The 21565-nt window shown below is 40.8% G+C and overlaps 1 protein-coding gene across 2 annotated transcripts in view; it reads right to left on the bottom strand.

The window, feature by feature from the left end:
- masp1.S (MBL associated serine protease 1 S homeolog) overlaps positions 1–3226 on the bottom strand; it is a 36646-nt gene extending 33420 nt beyond the window's left edge. Inside the window, exon 1 of one of the 2 annotated variants that reach the window (XM_041563923.1) lies at positions 2964–3226. In XM_041563923.1, the coding sequence (XP_041419857.1) occupies positions 2964–2968 (5 nt within the window). In that variant the 5' untranslated portion in view covers positions 2969–3226. 2 annotated transcript variants of the gene reach the window in all.
- Positions 3227–21565: the final 18339 nt, after the last annotated feature.

The raw sequence follows: 21565 nt of genomic DNA, 5'->3' as shown, positions 1-21565 counted from the left end.
TGATTTCTAAAAACTGATGGGAAAAACAATAATTACTAAAACACATATCTTGCATCCCCCGTCATGCGGAATATTACATATAATAGCAAATACTGCTGAATTACTTCTGTAGAGGGTTTTCCCGCTGATAATAATTAAATGTTCTCAGCTGTCTGAAAGTTAAGTAAAGCAGCTTGCAAATACTCCCAAACAAAGTGTTAACACATAAAAGAACAAAGAAAGTCCGGCAGTTGGACAGTCCAAGAGGGCTGATATTTTGCACAGACACTTTGACAGGAAAAAACAAGTACTGAATAGACAGCATGAGACAATCATGATCCAGAGCTATTATAGAGAGCACTTTATACTGAATGCAAAAAGTGGCATGTCGCTTTGCAAAAAAAACTATAAAATGAATACAGGGAAACAATAAAGGTGCTATTCTCTGCCTTTTGTGATTTTCAGAGATATGATTACACCGAACCTCTCCTAAAAAACATATCAACAACCGCAATTCGATGAACAAGATTTCACTTATTGCACCTGTTTGTATGAATTGATCATTAGTATCTCAATAAAAAAAAAAAGGATTCGACTATTTGTGGCATGTCAAGTCTAGCAGGACCTGGTCTTTGGTCAGCAAACTGAATAAATATACTGAATGTACTAAAATAATACCCTCCCCCTCCTAATGTGTAGTACATGTTCACTAAAAGGAAAACTAGTAGTATGTGCCATTTCTTAATTCTAAATCGAAAATTGCCATTTTAAAAAATAATGGTCACCCCCTCGGATCCTACAATTCCCGGTGCACACAAACCAACGAAACAAACCATACTTGTTAGGTCACATGAGCCAATTCACAGACAGGTCTGTCTTTTGCTTCCACACTTCTTCCTGTTACAGTTAGAGTTGTAGTATTTCAGGTCAGGTGATCTTTGACCCAGCACACAGACCATCATGAAATGGTGGTTCAAGACAAGAGATGTAAAAGGGCAATATTTACTTAAATATATTCACCAGTTTGGAAAGATTCTTTAATATGTCACTTAATTTGATATAAAAACACTCTGTTGCTTAAGTATTCATTTTCAGGGTATAGTTTTCCTTGAAGACCTTTGTTATTTTAAAATAACGTTTTATATTTGTGCTTTCTTAGATATTTCTTCCTATGAAAACACCAATTGACTCAGGCTTTCTATATATATGACAGGCATGTGACAAATGTGAGTCAGTGCCTGGAGTTTGGGGAGATTGTGGCATCTTTTAGGGTAAGGCCACACTGGGTGTTTTGGAGAGATTTGGTCGCCTGGTGACTAATAGCTTCATCTTTGCGGCGACCAATCTCCCCAAACACTTCCCTCACTCTGCGTCGGCTAAAATTAAAAATGCCGGCGTAAATCACACGCATCGATTCGCTTTCCGAAGTCGCCCGAAGTTTCCTCGTGAGGCAACTTCGGGCAACTTCGGAAAACGAATTGCCACGTGTGATTAGCGCCGGCGTTTTTTCAGGCTTGTATACAATAAAGGTGAAATATAAGCCTTGCTGTAGAAGTAACCAATAAGTCACATAACCATAGAGCAGGGGTCCCCAACCTTTTTTGTTACTCATAAGCCACTTTTAAATGTAACAAGAGTCATCAGGGAACAACACAAGCATGAAAAATTTCCCAGGGGATGCGAAATAAGAGCTGTGACTGGTAGTCCCTATTGAACTGACAGCCTACAGGTGGCTCTGTTTGGCACACCTGGTTTTTATGCAACCAAAATTTCCATCCAACCCTGGAATTCAAAAATAAGCACCTGCTTTGAGGCCACAGGGAGTGACATCCAATGGTCAGTGAGCAACATGTTGCTTACAAGCCACTGGTTGGGGACCACTAATATATATATCCTTGCACCACCATGTCTGGGAACAACCCATAGTCACCAAGGTGAGCCAGCTCTTGCTGGCAAACCATACATAAGGCACTATTCTGCGCCAGCTTTAGGAAATTCCTCTAAAACATTTTTGGCACCAATAACTGCAGGCTGCTGCTAAAGCATGTGCAGATTTAAGGTTTCACAATACTGAAATATACTAAAGGCATAATGAACCTTTTAAACAAAACTGTACTATTGTGGTTTCTTCCCCCCCCCCCCAGATTTCTATGGTATATCACAAATACCTCAAATTTCTATGTTAATCTCCAATACTCAGATGGCAACGTATTTAGTGTTACTGTCATAAGTTCTTTTATTACAAAGGAGACATTTTTAGGATAAGGCAATTTCCCCAGGCTCTCAGAATCATAGGGGCTGACATGCTTGGTATAGTGAATTTTACTTACCTACTGAATACATCATGACTTCATACTAGTGCTTAATAAAATATAACACACTGCATGGCATCCTGAGTAGCAACAGGTAGCTCTCTTGTGACACCGTATTTCACATTCGCACACACATTAGTAGTTGGTGGCCCAAAGTAAAACTACATGCCACTTCATGGAACTCAAGTAAAATAGCAGGGTGTAAGGAATATTAGTGCCTAATACTGCATGAAACATAGACATAAGAGGAACTGAATGGCACACTATGTAATACATGCCACCCTGTTGGAGGTGGATGCTGTTTGCATATGCCACAGAATGCAACTCTTCATTAATACTGAACAGCACTGCATGGCACATAACATTGCAAGGCTTAAGCAGACTGAAACTACCGGGCACACAGAACAGAGACTGAGATGCTATATAGGTAGTGGTAATAAAAAAGAAGGCGGTACAGCAGCAGAAACTGTAAATGCCATGCTGTGCAGTAAAGTCATGCCCTGCTACTTGCACCCAATCATTTACAGGCTTAATTCATTCAGGGGTTGTAACTTGCCCACAAACTCATCAACTGCATAACATCATACAAACTGACAGTTTCAGTATCTGCAGTTTCATTTCAGACATCATGATTTGACCACCACCTTGGCACCCTGCACTCTCATTACTAACCTCATGTTGGCAGAGATTTTCCTTCTCCCTGTCTTCTATCTCCTTTGTGTTTGTGTATTTGCTCCCCACAGCTGCACTGCCTGGCTTTAGCTTTGTTCTGTGCTTGCTGGTGTGTGTGTGCCGGCGAGTAAGTGCTGGTACTCTGTACTCTGGTCACGCCTCCCAGTCTGTAACTGTTCCTAACCAAATGGGAGAAACAAACCTGATGGGACTTTAGAATGAGTTCAGGCAGGGGGGTGCCTGGAAAGATGTTGTTGGTAAAGAAACAAGCACTCATTCCTGTAAACAGAACACTAATCCCACTACAAATGTTGCACAACTGAATTCACAAAGCATGTATCCAAGCAAGCTTATCTTTCAGCATCCAGCCACCCACTGGTTCTCTCGGAAAAGTACATGCACGGTTCGGTTGATGTACATGTCCTACTGTCTTCATCATACATGGATTATCATAGAATAATATTGTAATTCCATACTGTCATTCAAATTTTATTAAAGGATTCTGTTTTCTCTGCACAGCTCTGTAGGACAATACAGCAAGGTGATATATCACAGTTTTAAAAATATTAGCAGTCATGCTTTTTGAAAAATGTACAACTTTAGGTTGTTTACAAAAGCAGCACTAGCTAATTACTGAGACTCATTTATCAACCTTCCAAGCAGCTATACTGTTGGCCACAAATACATTTCTGGGGGAATCTAATAAAGTTTTTCAAGTAAAGTTTTTTTTTGTGTGAACAGTGTATGAAATTATTCTGTTTATGCTATTGTTCCTGTGGGGACTTATACTGACTAGTGGTACTTGCGATTATATGACTATCCAGTGCTGTTCATGTTCCTGCTTATCTATGATTGAACTCCTGTGGAATTACTTTGTTCTCTAATAAATCTGTTCTATGGTTAAGTGTTTAAGAACCACTGGTATCCAATTATTGACTGTTATAGTTATGCTACACCCTGCCTCCACAACGTTGCAAGGGCTTGCTCCCTGAGAATTAAGGTCTCATCCAGGGCACATATTGGTGTAAAGCTATAAATTGGAACAATTTTGCTGCTAGGCATCAGACTACTTGTCCTGCATAAAGAAATAAAACCTATTGCCATCTGTCTAAATGTAGCAACTTCTAATCTTTAGGTGTGCCATTAGCCTAACATGTGCTTTCACTACTCTGTCCCATTTCACTGAAACATTACCAAAACTACAAGAAAATTCACAAAACTGTGAAAATGTTGTGAAATACATTAGTCTATGGACAACATCTGTGTCCACATTTTTTGTCTCTGCAACTTTTTTGTAGCAAATTGCATTAGAGTCTATGGGTGAAATTTTTGTCTAGTGTGACATAATTGGTCTACTGTAATTCACCGTGCAACTTTTATTGTCACATGTACAACATTTTTGCAAATTGTTTTACAAAATTTGGCGTTGCCAGGCTCGGATTTGTGGAAAGGCCACAGCATGCTGCCCAACCACACCCACATTGTTTCAAAAACACTGGGGATGCGCTGGAGATACAATAATTTTTTAAATTTCCCGTGCACCAATCCCCATTGCTCCAGTACAGATGATGAAAATTTGCACGGATAAAAAGGAGGGGACAGGGGCAACGAACGGCAGTGGGCCTAGGGGCGTCCACTATGTAAAGCTGGCCCTGGGTGTTGCCAACAGCAAAAGTTTCAAATTTGCTGCAAAACATACATAGATACACTAGCCAGAATGCATCTTGTGTGCAGATGCAAGTAATTGCTCTCTATTACCAAAATTTGGTTGTGCTGGTTTTAAGGGCAAGGACAAAGGGGACAATATCTTACAAGGCATTTTCATGCAATTACACGATTTGAGAAATTCTTAGCAGTGTTTTACACTGAGATCTTGCAAATAAAAAGCGTATTTCACTGAGCAACAGCGCCGGGCCATGCCAGCCGGGCGCTCTAGGCAACTCGGCCGGCCACTCCGGCTCCCAACAGCAGTACGCAGCCAAATACGTGCGTGCGTAAACGTGCGCAACCAAGTACGCGCGTGCGTAACTGTGCGCAACCAAGGACGCACGTGCGTAACTATGCGCAACCGGGGACGCGCGTGCGCAACAAAGACGGCACATGCGCAACCGCGCGTGCGCAACAAAGGACGCACATGCGCAACCGCGCACAGCCGAGTGCAGTTGTGCGCAAAGCACTTTGACTTCGCAGAGCGCACCCACTTTTCACTTATGTAACATTTGCCGGACTAGGGGTAGGCTGCATGTGAGCAATAATTTTTTAAATATTTGGTTTTCAGGAAGTATTACTGAATATCTATATTTAGGAAATTCTGTCAGATCAGCAGAGAGAAGCTTCATGTGAGCTTATTCAGAATCTTCTAAATTAAATATGTAGCTGACACAATGTACTTACTGTAAGCTGGTGCAAAATAAACTTTTGAACTTAAAAGTGTATCCACAGAAGGGACATGTTTTTAGTCTAGTTGCTGCAAAAGAATTTAATTTTTTTCTGCCTACTGTCAGATAGAGCACATGTTTTTCAGTGGTTTAGAATAGGTAGCTGTGAATTTAATCAAGTGTTAAGTTGTTTTAGTGACTGTACAAGAAGTAAAATGTTTGGATAAAAAGGCTCAGCGGAAATCAGTATAAAGAAAAACAAACATTCTCAAGATGTGTTTTAACATATCAGATATGTACATTAAATGCCATGGATTAGAACAAAGCTTAGCAAGAACATAGGAAGAAACACTTTTGTTAGGTAGGAGTAGTGAGTGGAAATTGTGTATTCCAACCGGTGGAGCAGGGTGACCTATTTGCATCTGGAGGTTTCTTGGGAATTGGGGAAGCAAAAGGTGATTTCACATTGTCAGTTATGAGGAATTTCCTATAGATCCATACACATTAAAAAAAAATATATTCACATACACTTACCAGGATCAATATAAACAGAATCCAGTAGTGTTGGGAAACCAGACTAACCAGATAAAACCTGCACTGAAATGGACAGAGCATGCAAAGCCCATTCAAATAGATTTCCTGAAGGGATCCAACCAGTAATCCCAACATGTCACTATTCTGTCCATATTTGAGAACAATTGGATTGAGGGTTGTTTTTTTCTTGCGTTGTAATTAATTGCTCCCCTTTCTCAAATAATTGAGCTCCAAGGTGAGACAGACCATGTCATGCTTGGCAAAGATTATATGGTATGGAAAATGTATTACATTTTTACTCCAACCTATAAAATGGTTTACCTACTTGTCCTGCCTAACAGTCCCAACTTTCCTTGGATTGGCAAGTTCAGCACATTGTAGTGCAGAGGTAACAGGTGGGTTTGGTGGAATCTTGGGAAAATTTAACAATGTGCAATTCACTGTTGGGGCAATGGCACATGGTAAGATTTGTCAGCCGTGATTAAATGTGTGCTATAATGGGCGACAAATCTCCTGAAATTACTTGCCAAAGCATAACATTGGGATTGCCGCAAGTAAAACTCAACATTACTCATGGCAAAACTCAACATTACTCACTTGCAGTCAGTGGTGTAACTACTGGGGGAGGAGGGGGTGCAAGCGGGCCAGGGCCTGCACCCCCTCAGAGCCCCCCGGCAGCCCGCGCGCCACTGAAATCCGGTGTGCATGAGGGGGGGTGGCCCGGCTGCGCGTCACGCACCAGGGCCTGCCCCCCCTCTAGTTATGGTACTGTTTGCGGTAGCACATATTTAATTGTGGGCGACAAATCTTTCCATGTTCCATTGCCCATAGAGATACATTCCCATCGTTCATTAGTTGTTGACAGTATTTTATCTTCCAGGGAATAACAAAGCTAAACATTTATTAGACCACGGAATAACTCTGCATGAAAAGCCCTCCAGAAAGCATTATCTGAGTCCATAAGTGGCTTACCTAATAGCGCTTTAAAACCCAGATAATACTTGTCAAACACAAAACAGAATCAAACAGCTAAATTCAAGCACAAAATAAGAATAATAAGAGAATAGACAAGGGAAAGCATTTACAGTAGTATCCATCCAAAGGACTTATCTATCCAGTTCAGACAGCACTTAGATTCAGTCTTACATTTAGAGCCCTATTTATCATACTATGTAAAAATATGGCGACAATATATACCAAACATCACCAGGTATTGCTGCATAAAACACATATACAGTTACTGTCTATGTTTGTGTAGCACTATAGTAAACTGACTTGTGCTAGGGCAGTTTTAGCTACTTTCCTTGGTGGGCTAAGACCACCGATGAGCTCTCTTTCTCAGGGTTAAGCCCTCGCAGCGGGGTGGAGGCAAGGGTGTAGTGTAACTGTAACCTGATGCGATAGCACAATGATGGGCGCCAGTAGTTCTTTAACAGTTGAACAAAGAGCAGTATTTATTGAACAATAGCACATAGATCATTAGAAGCATATACTCACAGCACGTATAGGCTGAATCCCCACAGGCTAGGGAATATACAGCAGAGAGTAAGTTGACAGCATGTGATGGGTATTGCCCAGTTTTCGGGATATCTTCCAGTGGCAGACTAGGGGAACTCCTGACATCCCTATCTCAACACTTGGTTCCTTACTCTGGGTCAGTAATACCCGTATAGCTGTCTAATTACTAGGGCCAAGGCGCCTAGGGTCAGCACTACCCATTCCCTTCCAGCCTGCTTGGTTGGGCTAAAGGAATGGACCCAGAGCACATGGTTCCTAAACCTTTTATACTCTGGCACAGTGCCTCTAGAGTACACTGTGTGAACTGCAGGGGTTACATAAGCACAAGGTCCCCATAAGGACCCACTGAGGTGTCCATATTACTAGGGATGTGCCTGTCTGTAATGGGTAAGTGTGTCTAAGATTTTCACATCCCTACATTCTCCCCCTGGTGAATTCCTTCCGTCCCGGCAAGGAACCTTTCAAAGAGCAAATACTGAAAATATAGCAGTTAAGGCACATCATGCAAGAAACCTTTTCAGAGACCAAAAATACATTGCATTTCTATACCATTACCTTATAACCTCTTCGGGGTAACTCTCCTGAGTAACCCAGGTACAATGGCATAGCTGGAAAGAAACATATTAATAGCAACAGTTTCATTCATGGGCAGGTAAACTTTGTCAGTAAACACCTGCAAAAGAAGATACAAGTTAGAAATACTGCATTTCAAACACATCAGTATTCTAGTCCATCAAATAGTCAAACCCACAGTCCTTTTTAAATGCACTTAGGAGGGTAAAAGGGAAAAATTGGATGAACCTACCAACAGGCAGGTGTTAACTAAACAGTCCTTGGACCTAACTCCAAGAGGAATAAAAGAAGAAAAATCCTTCCCTGAAGAAAGTTCAGTCACTTTGGAGGGACAGGAAAATGATACTGGAAACAAAGTCCCAACGGAGTAACATCAGTGGAAAAACAAACCACCACCCACCAGTAGACTCAGATCATGTGAAGAAACCTGGCCTTGGTGTCTTCGTAGGGGATGTAATACTTGGGATGGGGTTTGTCCACCCATTGTCCATCTCCCAAATAGACTTCCAAATTAAAGTACTTGGTAGGGTTGTACTTCCCACAGCTATTTACTGCATTCTGGAGAATGGTGCGACCATGCCACCACTCTTTCTCGATGGAGCGCAAGTACTGCCAATCCTGCTCACGCCTCGCCTTGTCGGGGTTTGTGAGGCAACTGTGGTGCATCTTCTCCTTTCTTAGGATCTCGTCAATCAGCCAATTCTCATAAGATGCAGCCACCTTTTCGTACACCCACAGAGGAGCATAGGGCATAAAGTAACCCCATGTCCGGTGCACATGGAAATTTATCACTCTCTGTACTCTAGACACAGATGTGAAAACGTTGGGATCTGCCCATCCTGGCAGCACCCAGAAATCTTTTTCCTCCTCGGGGCCTATGATAGGAGGAGCAATGAAGCTACGAGGCACTTCTGTAGGAGGACCTGGACCATGCTCAGCTTCTGGAGTCTCCTCATATTCTTCCCATCCTGGAACTGGTCCTAAGGGATTGTCGTCCTTAGGCTTGGGAATAGCAGCCAGCAAATTCTTTTCCCTCTCCAGAGATATCTTTCCCCACTCATAGTGGTACAATTCAGCCACTTGAGTGCTCTCTCCAGGCTCACTAGGAGTTTGAGGCACAATCACTTTGGGGCATACAGGTTTGGTTGGCTCACTCACCACAGACCTTTTACTTTGACACCGAATCTGTGCAGGAACTTCCAGTAGGGATTCATCAGCACTGTTCACACTGGAGGACATCAACTTATCCAGTAGATCCTCATCATCCTCCAATATTGGAGGGTCTCGAATGGAGGGTGCTATGGGTGCAATCGGCCCCAATCGGTTAAATGAAAACTTTCTCCAATCCACATCATGGCCTATGACTGGAGTTGGAGTAGGAATGGTGTATAGATGGTGACAGTCAAATCCCCACAAGGCTTCGAATCACTGAGCAACACTTTCCGGGATGAAGACTTTGATTCAGAAGAATTAGACCTCACATGAGGAGCGGCAGCTCCTGGAACAACCATAGGAGTTTTGGAAACTTGAGATTCAACCAGCGGGTTCTCTGTTCCAGAATTAGAAACATGATGAAAGTATTCCTCCTCCGAGGATATAGAAACGGCGTCAGGCCTGCATGCCACATTAACTTCAGGCACGTGCCACGCCCTTTCCAGACAATCCTCTGGTAGCAGTTCTGGTGCAGGCACACAACAAACGGGGGCCCCTATAGCAGAAGGGGTACACACTTCTCCCCCTGGTGCATCCAACACTGTGGTAGACACAACCAAAGGTGTAGGCATCACGGCCGTCAAAACATCACACAAGCCCTCAGGCTTCAACGAAGAGGTAGTGGAGCACACATCTACCGTCCAGCCGGCCGGGGTGATTTCACTGACCGCAGCCTCGGTCACAGGCACATCTCCCTCAAGCGGAGCCACTTCGGTTAGGGAGGCACAAGCTGAGGTGAGCGTAGACTCACTGGGTGACTCATCTAGTACGGGTACGGGTACAAAGGCCGGCTCTAGCGCGGGCTCTGGGACCTTCTCTGGGACAAGTTCTCGTGCGGGGGCCGCAGCCGCTGACACCCCCGGGGCCTCCTCTATCTCTTGGTAGACAAGAATAGTTTTGCCGCTCACCTTGTCCCGTATCTTCTCCACCAATGGTGGTTGATCAGCCCGGTTGAATGGTCCCATCCATAAGCGGGCCTCGCATTGTGAACACACGCCATCCGGGTCCTCCAAGGCGTTGGGCGCTTTCATATCACACACGCCACAGGCCGGAATCATCGTTCCCCTTTCGGTCGGGGTAAAGGTACCCTGATACACATACTGCCGCTCGGGCTCCACCCGGGTAGTAGCACAGGGCAAAGGCTCCATAGTAGGCTCCGGAACCTCCGGTTCAATAGCAGGTTCACCCACAGGCTCAACAAACGGTTCGGCAACGCACTCAGCAATTGGTTCGTCAACACACCTATCTGACTCAGCCGAGTCTAACAGCATGGAAACCAAACTCAATATGGCAGCGGTACTATCCTCCAGGGTGGGACGTCGCACCATAGCTCTGGTAACACCCCCTTGGGATAATCTGGTACGGCCTTTTCTACTTTTTCGCGCGTTTCCCTTCTTAACCCATGCAGGGTAGGGCGTTGGCTCTGGAGGTTGCGCAACACAAAATTCCTTCACAGCAACTTTTCCTACACGAGGTGGTATAGGTGGCGGTGAAGGTGGTGGTGTCGCAGGGCAACTGTCCACCAATGGTTCTGTTCCCAAGGCCAAACAAACAGGTTCCTCAGCTAGCATAAAGTCATTAAAGTCTATGGCATCAGCAGCTAGGAATGGATTTAGCCCAGGGGTAGACATTTTAATTTCTGCGTACTCTGAATCCTTGATACTACAGCTTTTTTTCTCTTCCCATAGGCTGGAGCTATAGTAAGATTCATCTATCATCGGATCCTCACACTCAAATTAAGCAATGATAGAGGAGGGGGGCTGCATATAGGCTGGGCAGACTTAGGCAGGCTCTGATACCGGCACGAACACCCCTCTGCAGAGACTCCCATAGGGTACACCTTGGAAGGCCATGTATCACTGCTAGGTACGGCAGGGACCCAATACAAGACCCGGACAAATCCTTTCTCATCAGACGGTTCTTGTGCAACATATTCAAAAGCATTAAATATGGGGTTGCCCCTTAAGGAATGATTCACAACATCTATAGGGCACCCCTCTGGGACATTATCCACTACAAACGTGTAGTCAGGATCCGCTCCCATTTCTAAGGACCAGTCCCACAATGCTGCTTCAGACGGGAGCCATTATGCTTTTGCTGTGACCGAAATGGGAGGGATACACGCTCACAATATAATCAGTAGGCACACCGCTCGGGGAATAAGAACTACAGACTTTCCCCGCCTAGGTGCCTTTTTCCTACTGAGTCCGCACACGCAGCGCCTGTCACACTAGGCCGCGTGCAATGTTACAGTTAAACCCTTTAAGAGCCCCACGTACCGGGCGCCAAAATGTAGCGCTATAGTAAACTGACTTGTGCTAGGGCAGTTTTAGCTACTTTGCTTGGTGGGCTAAGACCACCGATGAGCTCTCTTTCTCAGGGTTAAGCCCTCGCAGCGGGGTGGAGGCAAGGGTGTAGTGTAACTGTAACCTGATGCAATAGCACAATGATGGGCGCCAGTAGTTCTTTAACAGTTGAACAAAGAGCAGTATTTATTGAACAATAGCACATAGATCATTTAGCACATTGATCCACAATGGAGTATAGAACATACACAGCAGCATAAAGGAAGCATATACTCACAGCACGTATAGGCTGAATCCCCACAGGCTAGGGAATATACAGCAGAGAGTAAGTTGACAGCATGTGATGGGTATTGCCCAGTTTTCGGGATATCTTCCAGTGGCAGACTAGGGGAACTCCTGACATCCCTATCTCAACACTTGGTTCCTTACTCTGGGTCAGTAATACCCTGGGATCTTAATCCCTCTAATCTCCTCGGCGGAGCCTTGAGCTGCTCAACTAAATAACCTCTCTATCACTCCTAGAGCGATCTATAAAACGAGTATAGCTGTCTAATTACTAGGGCCAAGGCGCCTAGGGTCAGCACTACCCATTCCCTTCCAGCCTGCTTGGTTGGGCTAAAGCAATGGACCCAGAGCACATGGTTCCTAAACCTTTTATACTCTGGCACAGTGCCTCTAGAGTACACTGTGTGAACTGCAGGGGTTACATAAGCACAAGGTCCCCATAAGGACCCACTAAGGTGTCCATATTACTAGGGATGTGCCTGTCTGTAATGGGTAAGGGTGTCTAAGATTTTCACATCCCTACATTTGTATTGATTTTCAGCGACCATGTACCTCTGTGTAGAAAATCAACATAAAAGTAGGGAGCCACTTCAAAATTCTATGGGAAAAATATGGAGTTCAACCATTGCATTTTTTACATGTTTTATCCCTGAGTGATTTCCTCCAGAATTGACTTGACACTTTCATTTGTTCCATTGACGTTAATAGATTATGTGCAGTGTAATATTATGGCATCAAATGCATTCTTGGGCGCTATAAATGAAAACACATACCTTTTTTTTTTGGTGTTAATCTCTACACAGTATGAAGAATAAGTCGCTTAGTATTGTGTAAAATTCAGGAGATCACCTGTACAAGCCATATTAGATGTTCCTGTAGACAGCTTCACTTCTTCCTAATTAATATGATTTATGGTGGTCTTGGCTATTGCTGATGTTTGAAGTATGGAGGTACACATCTCCTAGCCTTGCCTGTACCCATACATTTCTTATTGCATACTCTATCCAATGGGCTGTGGATGGGTTTTATGTTTAGATTTTGTTGGGCTACTTGGGCTTGGGGTACTTTGTTGAATAGTGTTGTTTTTTATCCACTTAAAAGCTTAAATAGCAGCCTTTGGGGCAATCTTTATGTTCACATTCATAAAACATACTTTTCTGGTGTTTCAATCAGAAATCCTGATTAATTGATTTACTATGTGCTTTCTACAGGAGAAAGAGAGTAAGAAAGCATTTGAAAGGTAATGGAAATTTAGGGAAATGTTTACTAAAATTAAAATACTTCTGTTCTGGAGTTTTGCATAGCAATCACCATTTTCTAGGCCCCTATTATTATAAAAGGGACAGGAAAGATGTACATATATGACCAGAAGATTCAGTTTGGTGTGTATGATCAGGTAGAAATTTTTAACTGGTTATAGGCAGGGGGCTGGGAGAAAGGAAAGTCAGAAAAAAACAACTAATAAAAACTATAGTACAAAATGAAAACAATACCAATATCCTGGAACAACCAAGGTCACCAGCAGAAAGAGACAGGGATGCTTATATTGTACATGTTTAATGGGGCAAGGCACAAGCTCTGCTGCTCTCAGCCTGCATCAGCCTTAAGGTGATGACTCTGTCCCTTTGTGTCACAAAACCCTCCCACCCTTTTATATCTAGGGTTGCAACCTGTCTGGTTTAGACCCTGACAGCCTGTTTTCAGAAGGGCTGCCCAGGTCAAAACTACTGATCCCATCACCATGTCAATATCCTGCCCTCATTCCGACATCACCACCCGCTCTGGAACATTACATCCACTCTCTTGGGATGTCATAGGAAAAAGTGGCTCCGCTATTTACATCGCTGCCTCGTCTCTTCACAGACCCACCCCCTTTCCTGTCGGTAAATTGTTTGTTTAAAATTGGCAATAGTATAAAGCATTTGTTGCCAGACTTTCAGTTAAAGACGCCTTGAATGCTCAACTTTTAGTCAAGGCCCCCTTTAGATAATAAACAGGGCAAACTGCAAGGATTGCCCCTGATTGCAGCCAAACCAAAGCCAAAGTGCTCTCTCCATGAACACAAACCCTTCTTGTGTATTCCCAGTGTTACAAAGAAAATGTGAAAAATATCTGTGGAGGGCTCCCAGGTCATAAATCTTTATCTATTAATAAGATTTCATAGATGAAACAAAGCTCCTTTGCCAATGGTAGCACCACATTTTATAAGGGAAAAAGAGAAAATAGAACAATGAGCATGGAAGATATATATATTTCAAAATGTTTAAGTATAAAAACATAGAAATCTTGTTTGGTATGCGATGAATTGAAATTTCATGGTTTAGTACTGTAGGAGCTTATACTGAAATGAATCTCACGCTTTGCATTGTATTTTAATAAAAACAGCAATTTCACACTAAACTATCTTTGTGGGTGAATAAGTCACAATGATTGGTTTATGTCGCATACTGAAACATGGAAAATTTCTAATAAGCTCCTCATTATCTGGTGTTTTTTTTTAGCAACTTGCCATAAAGAACATATATTAATAATGTATTTGTTATATAACTAGATTTCCATTTGGCCTTGCCTCTTGAGAAAAAGTATTATCGTAAGCAGAATAAACGATTCATTTATTGTACTTAAAGCTGACATTTTTAAAATTAATTTATAAATTATACAGGTATGGGACCTGTTTTATATAAATCAGTTATCCAGAAAGTCCCAAACTAAAGTATTTGAAGCAAACAAGCAAAGTTTATATGAGCACAGCAATTATATATTTTTTGTAAACATAAATACATATCCACATATTTCTATTGGCAAATGGCAAAATGCTTGGCACTTAGCTGTATTTTTATTGCAGAATCAACAGTGTACTGATCCACTGAAGTGTTAACATTCCTTATAGGAGAATTAAACCCTAAAAATGAATATGGCTAGAAATGCAGGTGTGAGCACAAATAGAAGCAGTGTCGGACTGGCCCACAGGGATACCAGGAAAACTCCCGGTGGGCCCAGGTGTCAGTGGGCCCTCATGCTTCTAAACATTTGGCCTATTTCATGGGCATTCCCTTCTATGAGAAAAAAGAGGCTAAATAGATGGAATAATAGATTAAAGTGTGTAAAGAAGAGACTAGGAGAATAGAGGTTGAGTGAGGAGAGGAAGAATAATAGCACTTAAAGTGGGCCCCTTGTCTAAAATGAATTGGTGGGCCCCTGGTCAAAGGTTTTTGGGTGGGCCACTGGTGTCCCAGTCTGACACTGAATAGAAGCATCCCTAACTGATTTTATCTTGAGTTGTGTTTTACTCCATTTGCCTTTCATTGCATCTGTTTAGATGCAGCCAGCATGTTGTATTTCCTTGTGCTTGACGCACATTCAGCTATCAATAGAACAGAGGGTTGCATTTGGAACGGAAAAAAACACACGCAGGGGCGATCCTGGCCCCTCCACCACCTGAGGCAGCAGCAGTTTCTGTTGCCCCCCCCCCTCCCCCAGAAATTCGCTCTTAAAGTACCAGGAGCAGCATTTTTGCTGCCCCTGGTACCTAGTGGAGCGCTGCTGCCTGAGGCGACAGCCTCAACTTGCCTCATTGGCGAAGCACCCCTGAACAAACGTATGTGTGTCAACAAAACATGTTTAAATGCAATATATGTTTTTGTTTGCTCTTAGCATGTATTTAAAAAGACACAGAAAACCGCCTGTGTAAGAGCCCTATATGCAGTAAAATCTTGCTGGGCCAGTTTTCATTGGAGGCTACTAAATGCCAACTGCTTGTAATCATCTGAATTAGAGGTGCTCATCTACATTTTACACAGGTAACCAGTGGCATACCTAGACTGCCCCTTCCCTCCCTGCAAAAAATATTTGGAGGGGCCTGGTACCACTGCTACCTGCCCAAAATCCATTTCAAGCTTTCTGCCCTTTTTTAATGTCATCAGTCTGACCTCTTGTTTCAGATATGAATAACTAACTTGATGATATACAGCTTTACATTATTTGAATTCTGTTAGCTATATAATTGTTTTTATTTATTTCACGTGCGCTTTACAAAGTGATTATTGTTGTTTAATATTTCCAATTGGAGAATTTTCTGTATTACTAATAAATCTTACAGGTTGTTCTGCTATAATGTGAAAGTGATTCACCCATAAAATACATAGTGATCTGGCACCAAGGGCCCTCAAGTGGCAGAAATGCAGATGTACAAAATATAAGCAACTCACCAAATCAACACAGCACACATGAGTTTTATAGCAAATCGGTTTTGCAAATCCAAATAGTTAAGCTGTGGTTAATTTTTTTCAATATGTGAAAGCTTCTGTTGTTTGATGCATTTTATCGGATTAGCCTGGCTTGAATGTAATATTCATTTCTGACTGGAAAGATGCTTTCCATAATTTTCAAAGAGACGAGTCCTCAGGCCTTTTCTGAATGTGCTAGTATTTGAGCATTTCAGTTAATCTTCCATTTCTTTTTCTGCTTTAAATAAAGTCAAATAAACACAAAAAAACACCTCCCTGCTCTTTTTATCCTGTTACACTTCAGAAGAGTTTCCCCCTGGGGTTATATACTGTGGTGCCAATCAGTGATTGATTGGAGCTGCTATGAATCAAATTGTCACAATTCCTTAAATGTTCCTTTTCTTCTTCCCTCATGACTGCAAAATAACATTTTATATATTAATGTGCCCAAATATTCACCCAATAAAAATCTAAACTGGTAGTTTAAAGGGGATCTCTAACCACAAATTCGTTTTTTTCACCTTTGCTTAATGAATGAAAATGCAGTTTGAAACAACTTTCTGATATATATTAATTACACATTTTCAATGATTTTAAAGTTATTTGTAAAATAAATTGCAAGTGAAAGCAGTCTAGTATTATGATATTTATTTTATCATTTTTGGAAGACTGCAGAACCAATAAAGGGTTCATTTACAAGCTCAAGTGTAAAAAGTGTAATTTTCAAGTTTTCCATGTTTTTTCTTGTAATTACAGCAGCAAGGGGGAGTTGCCTGCATCAATATTTACGATTGTCATGATTTAGATAAACCATAACAGAGCAGAGACCTGATATTCCTACAAAATAACCAAATGGCTTCAGTTACATTTTTAACTATAATGTCAACATAATTTTATATGTTTGTTAACTAATTCCCTAAGAAAATTATAGAAATGTAATTATCCTCAATTCAGATTTTCTGGTCGAGTTTTTAAAGGGGAAAAAACTTGAATTTTTAGTGGGGAAAAACTTTTTTGAGATTTATTATGCTCTGATGCTGCTAAAAATCTGAATCCGAAAATACTCCAACCTGTTGAAATCATGTAGAAGTCAATGGCAGATGGTCCCTTAAAGGAAAACTATACCCCCCAAACAATGTAGGTTTCTATAAAAAGATATTGCATAAAACAGCTCATATGTAAAACCCTGCTTCATGTAAATAAACCATTTTCATAATAGTATACTTTTCTAGTAGTATGTGCCATTGGGTAATCATAAATAAAAAATTGCCATTTTAAAAAATTAGGGCTGCACCGAATCCACTATTTTGGATTCGGCCGAACCCCCGAATCCTTTGGGGTGGGAAGGGGAAAACATTTTTACTTACTTGTTAAGTGACAAAAAGTCACGCAATTTCCCTCTCTGCCCCTAATTTTCAGATGCAAATTAGGATTTGGATTCCGTTCTCCCAGGCAGAAGGATTAGGCCGAATTCTGCTGAAAAAGGCCGAATCCTGAACCGAATCCTGGATTCGGTGCATCCCTAAAAAAAAATAAGGGCCGCCCCTGGGATCATACAATTCACTGTGCACACAAACATATCAAACAAACTATACTTCTTAGGTCACATGAGCCAATTAACAGACAGAGTTCTGTATTTTGCTTCCACACTTCTTCCTGTTACAGTTAGAGTTGTAGTATTTCTGGTCAGGTGATCTCTGAGGCAGCACACAGACCATCACAAAATGGTGGCTCAAGGCAAGAGATGTAAAAGTGCAATATTTACTTAAATATATATTCCAGTTTGGTAAGATTTTTTTAATATGCTTCTCATTCTCATTTCATTTTGGGGGTATAGTTTTCCTTTAAGTAATTAAAACATGTTTTTTTACCTTTAGAATTCTCTATAGTTTTCGTTTGATAATCTGATAAATTCGAGTTTTCGGGGTGCCAATTCGATAGAGTCAAGTTTTCAGAATGACAATTTGAAAGAGTCGCAGGATTCAAATTGACTCTCGATTTTGTCACACCCATTGTTTCGAGAAGTTTTATTGGTAAATTAAGGGCATTCAGGTGTGGGAGTTTGGTCAGATTTTTTTTTTTTTCAAATAAAATGATAAAAAGTCGAGCTTTAGTAAATAACCCCCCTAATGTATTGGTTCTCTTCTCGCAGGGGTGGAGCAACCATGGATTGGGAGCATAAACTCTATCAGATAAATCTTCTCCCTAAAACTTTCTATATTTGAGACCCTTCCAGTCCCAATATTGCTTTTGGTTCTTAAAAGATTTGCATTTAGTATAATCCAGTTTATATGGGCTGCAAAATAGTCAAGAATCAGTAGAGATACTCTCTATAAATACAATGTCAAAAACTGCTCAGTAATCATTGTAGATCGATAAATGATAGATAGATAGATAGATAGATAGATAGATGATAGATAGATTCTAGAAACATCTGCAATTAAGTGTTTATTGACCCTTGATCCCTCCCAGATGAAGGTCCTTCTTTGCTTTTACAACATACAGTCCTCAGGGCACAAACACACTCAAGGTACACCATTGCTTATGAAAGGGTTATAGGCTATTTTTTAAATTCAATTTCTGCAGGATTAATGGACTGCAACTTTCAAGTTGAAGTAACTGACACTTGGAAATAGAGGGGGTCTTAGGCCTTTGACTGTTTAGGTCTGTATAGTCTATGGTAGAAGAATCCATATACAGGTATATGACCTGTTACTGGGACCTGGGGTTTTCTGAATAAGGGAACTTTTACTCAGATCTGTACTATTCAGATCTGTACTAAAAAATGTAAGCATTATACAACACATCAGGATTGTTTGGCCTCCAATACTGACAACTTTTATCTTAGAATTAAGAGCAAGGCACTGTTTTATCACAGAGAAAAAGGAAACCAATTTTTAAAATACAATTATTTGTTTAAAATGGAGTCTATAGGAGATGGCCTTCCCATAATTTTTCATAACAGGTTTTGGATAAAGGATTCCATACCTGTACAAGAAACCTTGCTGCTGTATTTACAGACAACTATACATTTGCCTAGACAAGCGCTGCTGCCCCTCAAACATGGAACATGCTGCCTTTTAAAAGGAGTAAGAATTTGTTTTTATATTTATACACTTTTTATCTGTGTTGAATGAAGGATAAGGGTTACATCGCTTAAATAAAAAATGATATTGCCCTTTGAACAAATTCAGGTCACAGATGGTACCATTTTGCAATCATAGCTAATAAGGAGTTAACTTATAGGGGCCCATTTACTTAGCTCGAGTGAAGGAATGAATAAAAAAAACGTCGAATTTCGAATGTTTTTTTTGGCTACTTCGACCATCGAATGGGCTACTTCTACCTTCGACTTCGAATCGAACTAAAAATCGATAGTCGAAGTACTGTCTCTTTAAGAAAAAACTTCGACCCCCTAGTTCGTCACCTAAAAGCTACCGAAGTCAATGTTAGCCTATGGGGAAGGTCCCCATAGGCTTAGCTAGCTTTTTTAGGTCGAACAAAAATCGTTCGATAGATGGATTAAAATCCTTCGAAATGAACGAATAGCACTAAATCCTTCGACTTCGATATTCAAAGTCGAAGGTTTTAACTTAATTAACCCTCGATATTCAACCCTATGTAAATCTGCCCCATAGTGTTAACCTCAGGAAGTCGGTTAGCTCAGTGTACCGGCCAATGATGTCTAACAGGTACGATATGGAAGCATTATAGATACACTGTTTAAGATTCATGAGACAAACACATGTTCTAAAAGATTCATGAGACAGGCCCAAGCACATGTTCTAAGAGAATTAAAAACAGAATGCAGTTAAAAGCTTATACAGTATCTTTTCTTTTGAAATCCTTCCATGTCAGTTCAGAAAAAAAGGTAGATTAATTCTGAGAATATCTCTCTAGCAGATACCATTTAATTGTGGATAAATCAGCTCCAACGTATAAACACCACCATTTGTGTTCTTTCGCCATCAGAGAGAGGGCAATGTAATTAACTGAATCAGTAATCTTTTTGATGCAAGAAGTGTAGATGGAAGCTGTTTGGATGCTAATAATTTTATAAAGGATATTATTTCCTAATTCATCCTGACAAAGACATTAATAAATGTACATGACTTATGGAAACCATTTTTTTTTAAATCCTGGAGGACCATCACTTTGCTTTTAATGAACCCTTAGGCTTAATTCTTGCATTTCATACCATGGGAAGGTATCGTCTAAAATCATCTTTTTTTAAAAAAAATATAAATGCTACCTGACTTCTACCAGAGCCACGTAAAGGACAAAAAAACCCTCTTCTGTGTCCAGTTATGTCCAGACAGGGAACTAAATCCCTGATGTTTCATTTTCAAACAGTTTTACACATAGGTTACAATGGTTTACAATCTGAATTTTAAAGAGAAAACCAATGGCCAAATGAAAGTATGCCTTACTAATAAAGTTGCTGCAAAAACGAAAAGCAAATTTGGATTGCCCACCTTTTTATAAATGGGAAAAAAATGACCAAGGCAAAAATATATAATCCATTCTAAATCAAGCAGGGGAAAAAAACCTTGTGGATGCATCTGCAAAGAGCCTTAGAAAAACCTAGAGAACATTTGCTCCATTCGTCAGGCAAATTTTCTCTCTGGCAAAGAACCGAAAATCCGGTAATTCATCAAAATGCAAAAGTTTCTATTTGTTACCCTTTTCGCCAAAGTCTAGGTCGCCCATTCATCATTAAAAAGATAGAACAGACACTTTTAAATCAACATCACCTTTTCCATGCTAATTTTCTCCAGGGCCATAGGCGGAGGGTGATTTTTGAGCTTGGGAAGGTTACTTAACCCATTCCTACTTTGATTTCACCACTTATGTCCTGTAAACACAAGGCATTCCATAGAAGAAAGTTGTACTGTATATGAAAGCTAACTCTCTAGAATTTAATATCTGTGGCAGGCAGGGGAGTAAAAGAAGCTGTTCTAGTTTGTATAATGACCCTCTTTTAGTACCCGAGTAATAAATAAACAAAATGCCAAGTCATTTCTTGGCCTCTCACTAGTGGCTGAATTGGTATGTGTAGTACTTATTCCTACTGCATAATAGACTGCTGCTTTAAGAACAGTAACAACAAAGGGCAAACTGGAAATCTAATTATCTATTGTGCAAGGACCAGACATTGAGTAACTTCAATTTCCCCTTTAAACATCTATGATTCTCAGACAACGCCCACTTAATGTCTTTGCCTATCTAAGGATATTGAGAGATGTTGTTCAACACAAGCTTGGAATCTGTCAACACACTTGTATACTCTATAAAGCATCCTACTGAAAGTCAAGTGTTGGATGAGGGTCCCCTTTAAACCTGTTAAATGTAATCTATGAAATGTAAAAGGGAAACTGTTTGTATTTTATTAATCATAAACCTATTGGCTGAAACAATGTGGCAAGAATTCATTAATATTATGTGAAGTTACAACCAACACACTTTCATTAAAACACACACTAAGTTAAAAGCCTACTACAATTACAGAAAACATCATTAATATTGAACTATCAATATGAACATCCTTTGCTTAAAAGAAAGAGAGAGAA

The sequence above is a fragment of the Xenopus laevis genome, chromosome 5S, assembly GCF_017654675.1.
Source record: "Xenopus laevis strain J_2021 chromosome 5S, Xenopus_laevis_v10.1, whole genome shotgun sequence".
Lineage (NCBI taxonomy): Eukaryota > Metazoa > Chordata > Amphibia > Anura > Pipidae > Xenopus > Xenopus laevis.
This window is presented reverse-complemented; position numbering and strand designations above follow the sequence as displayed.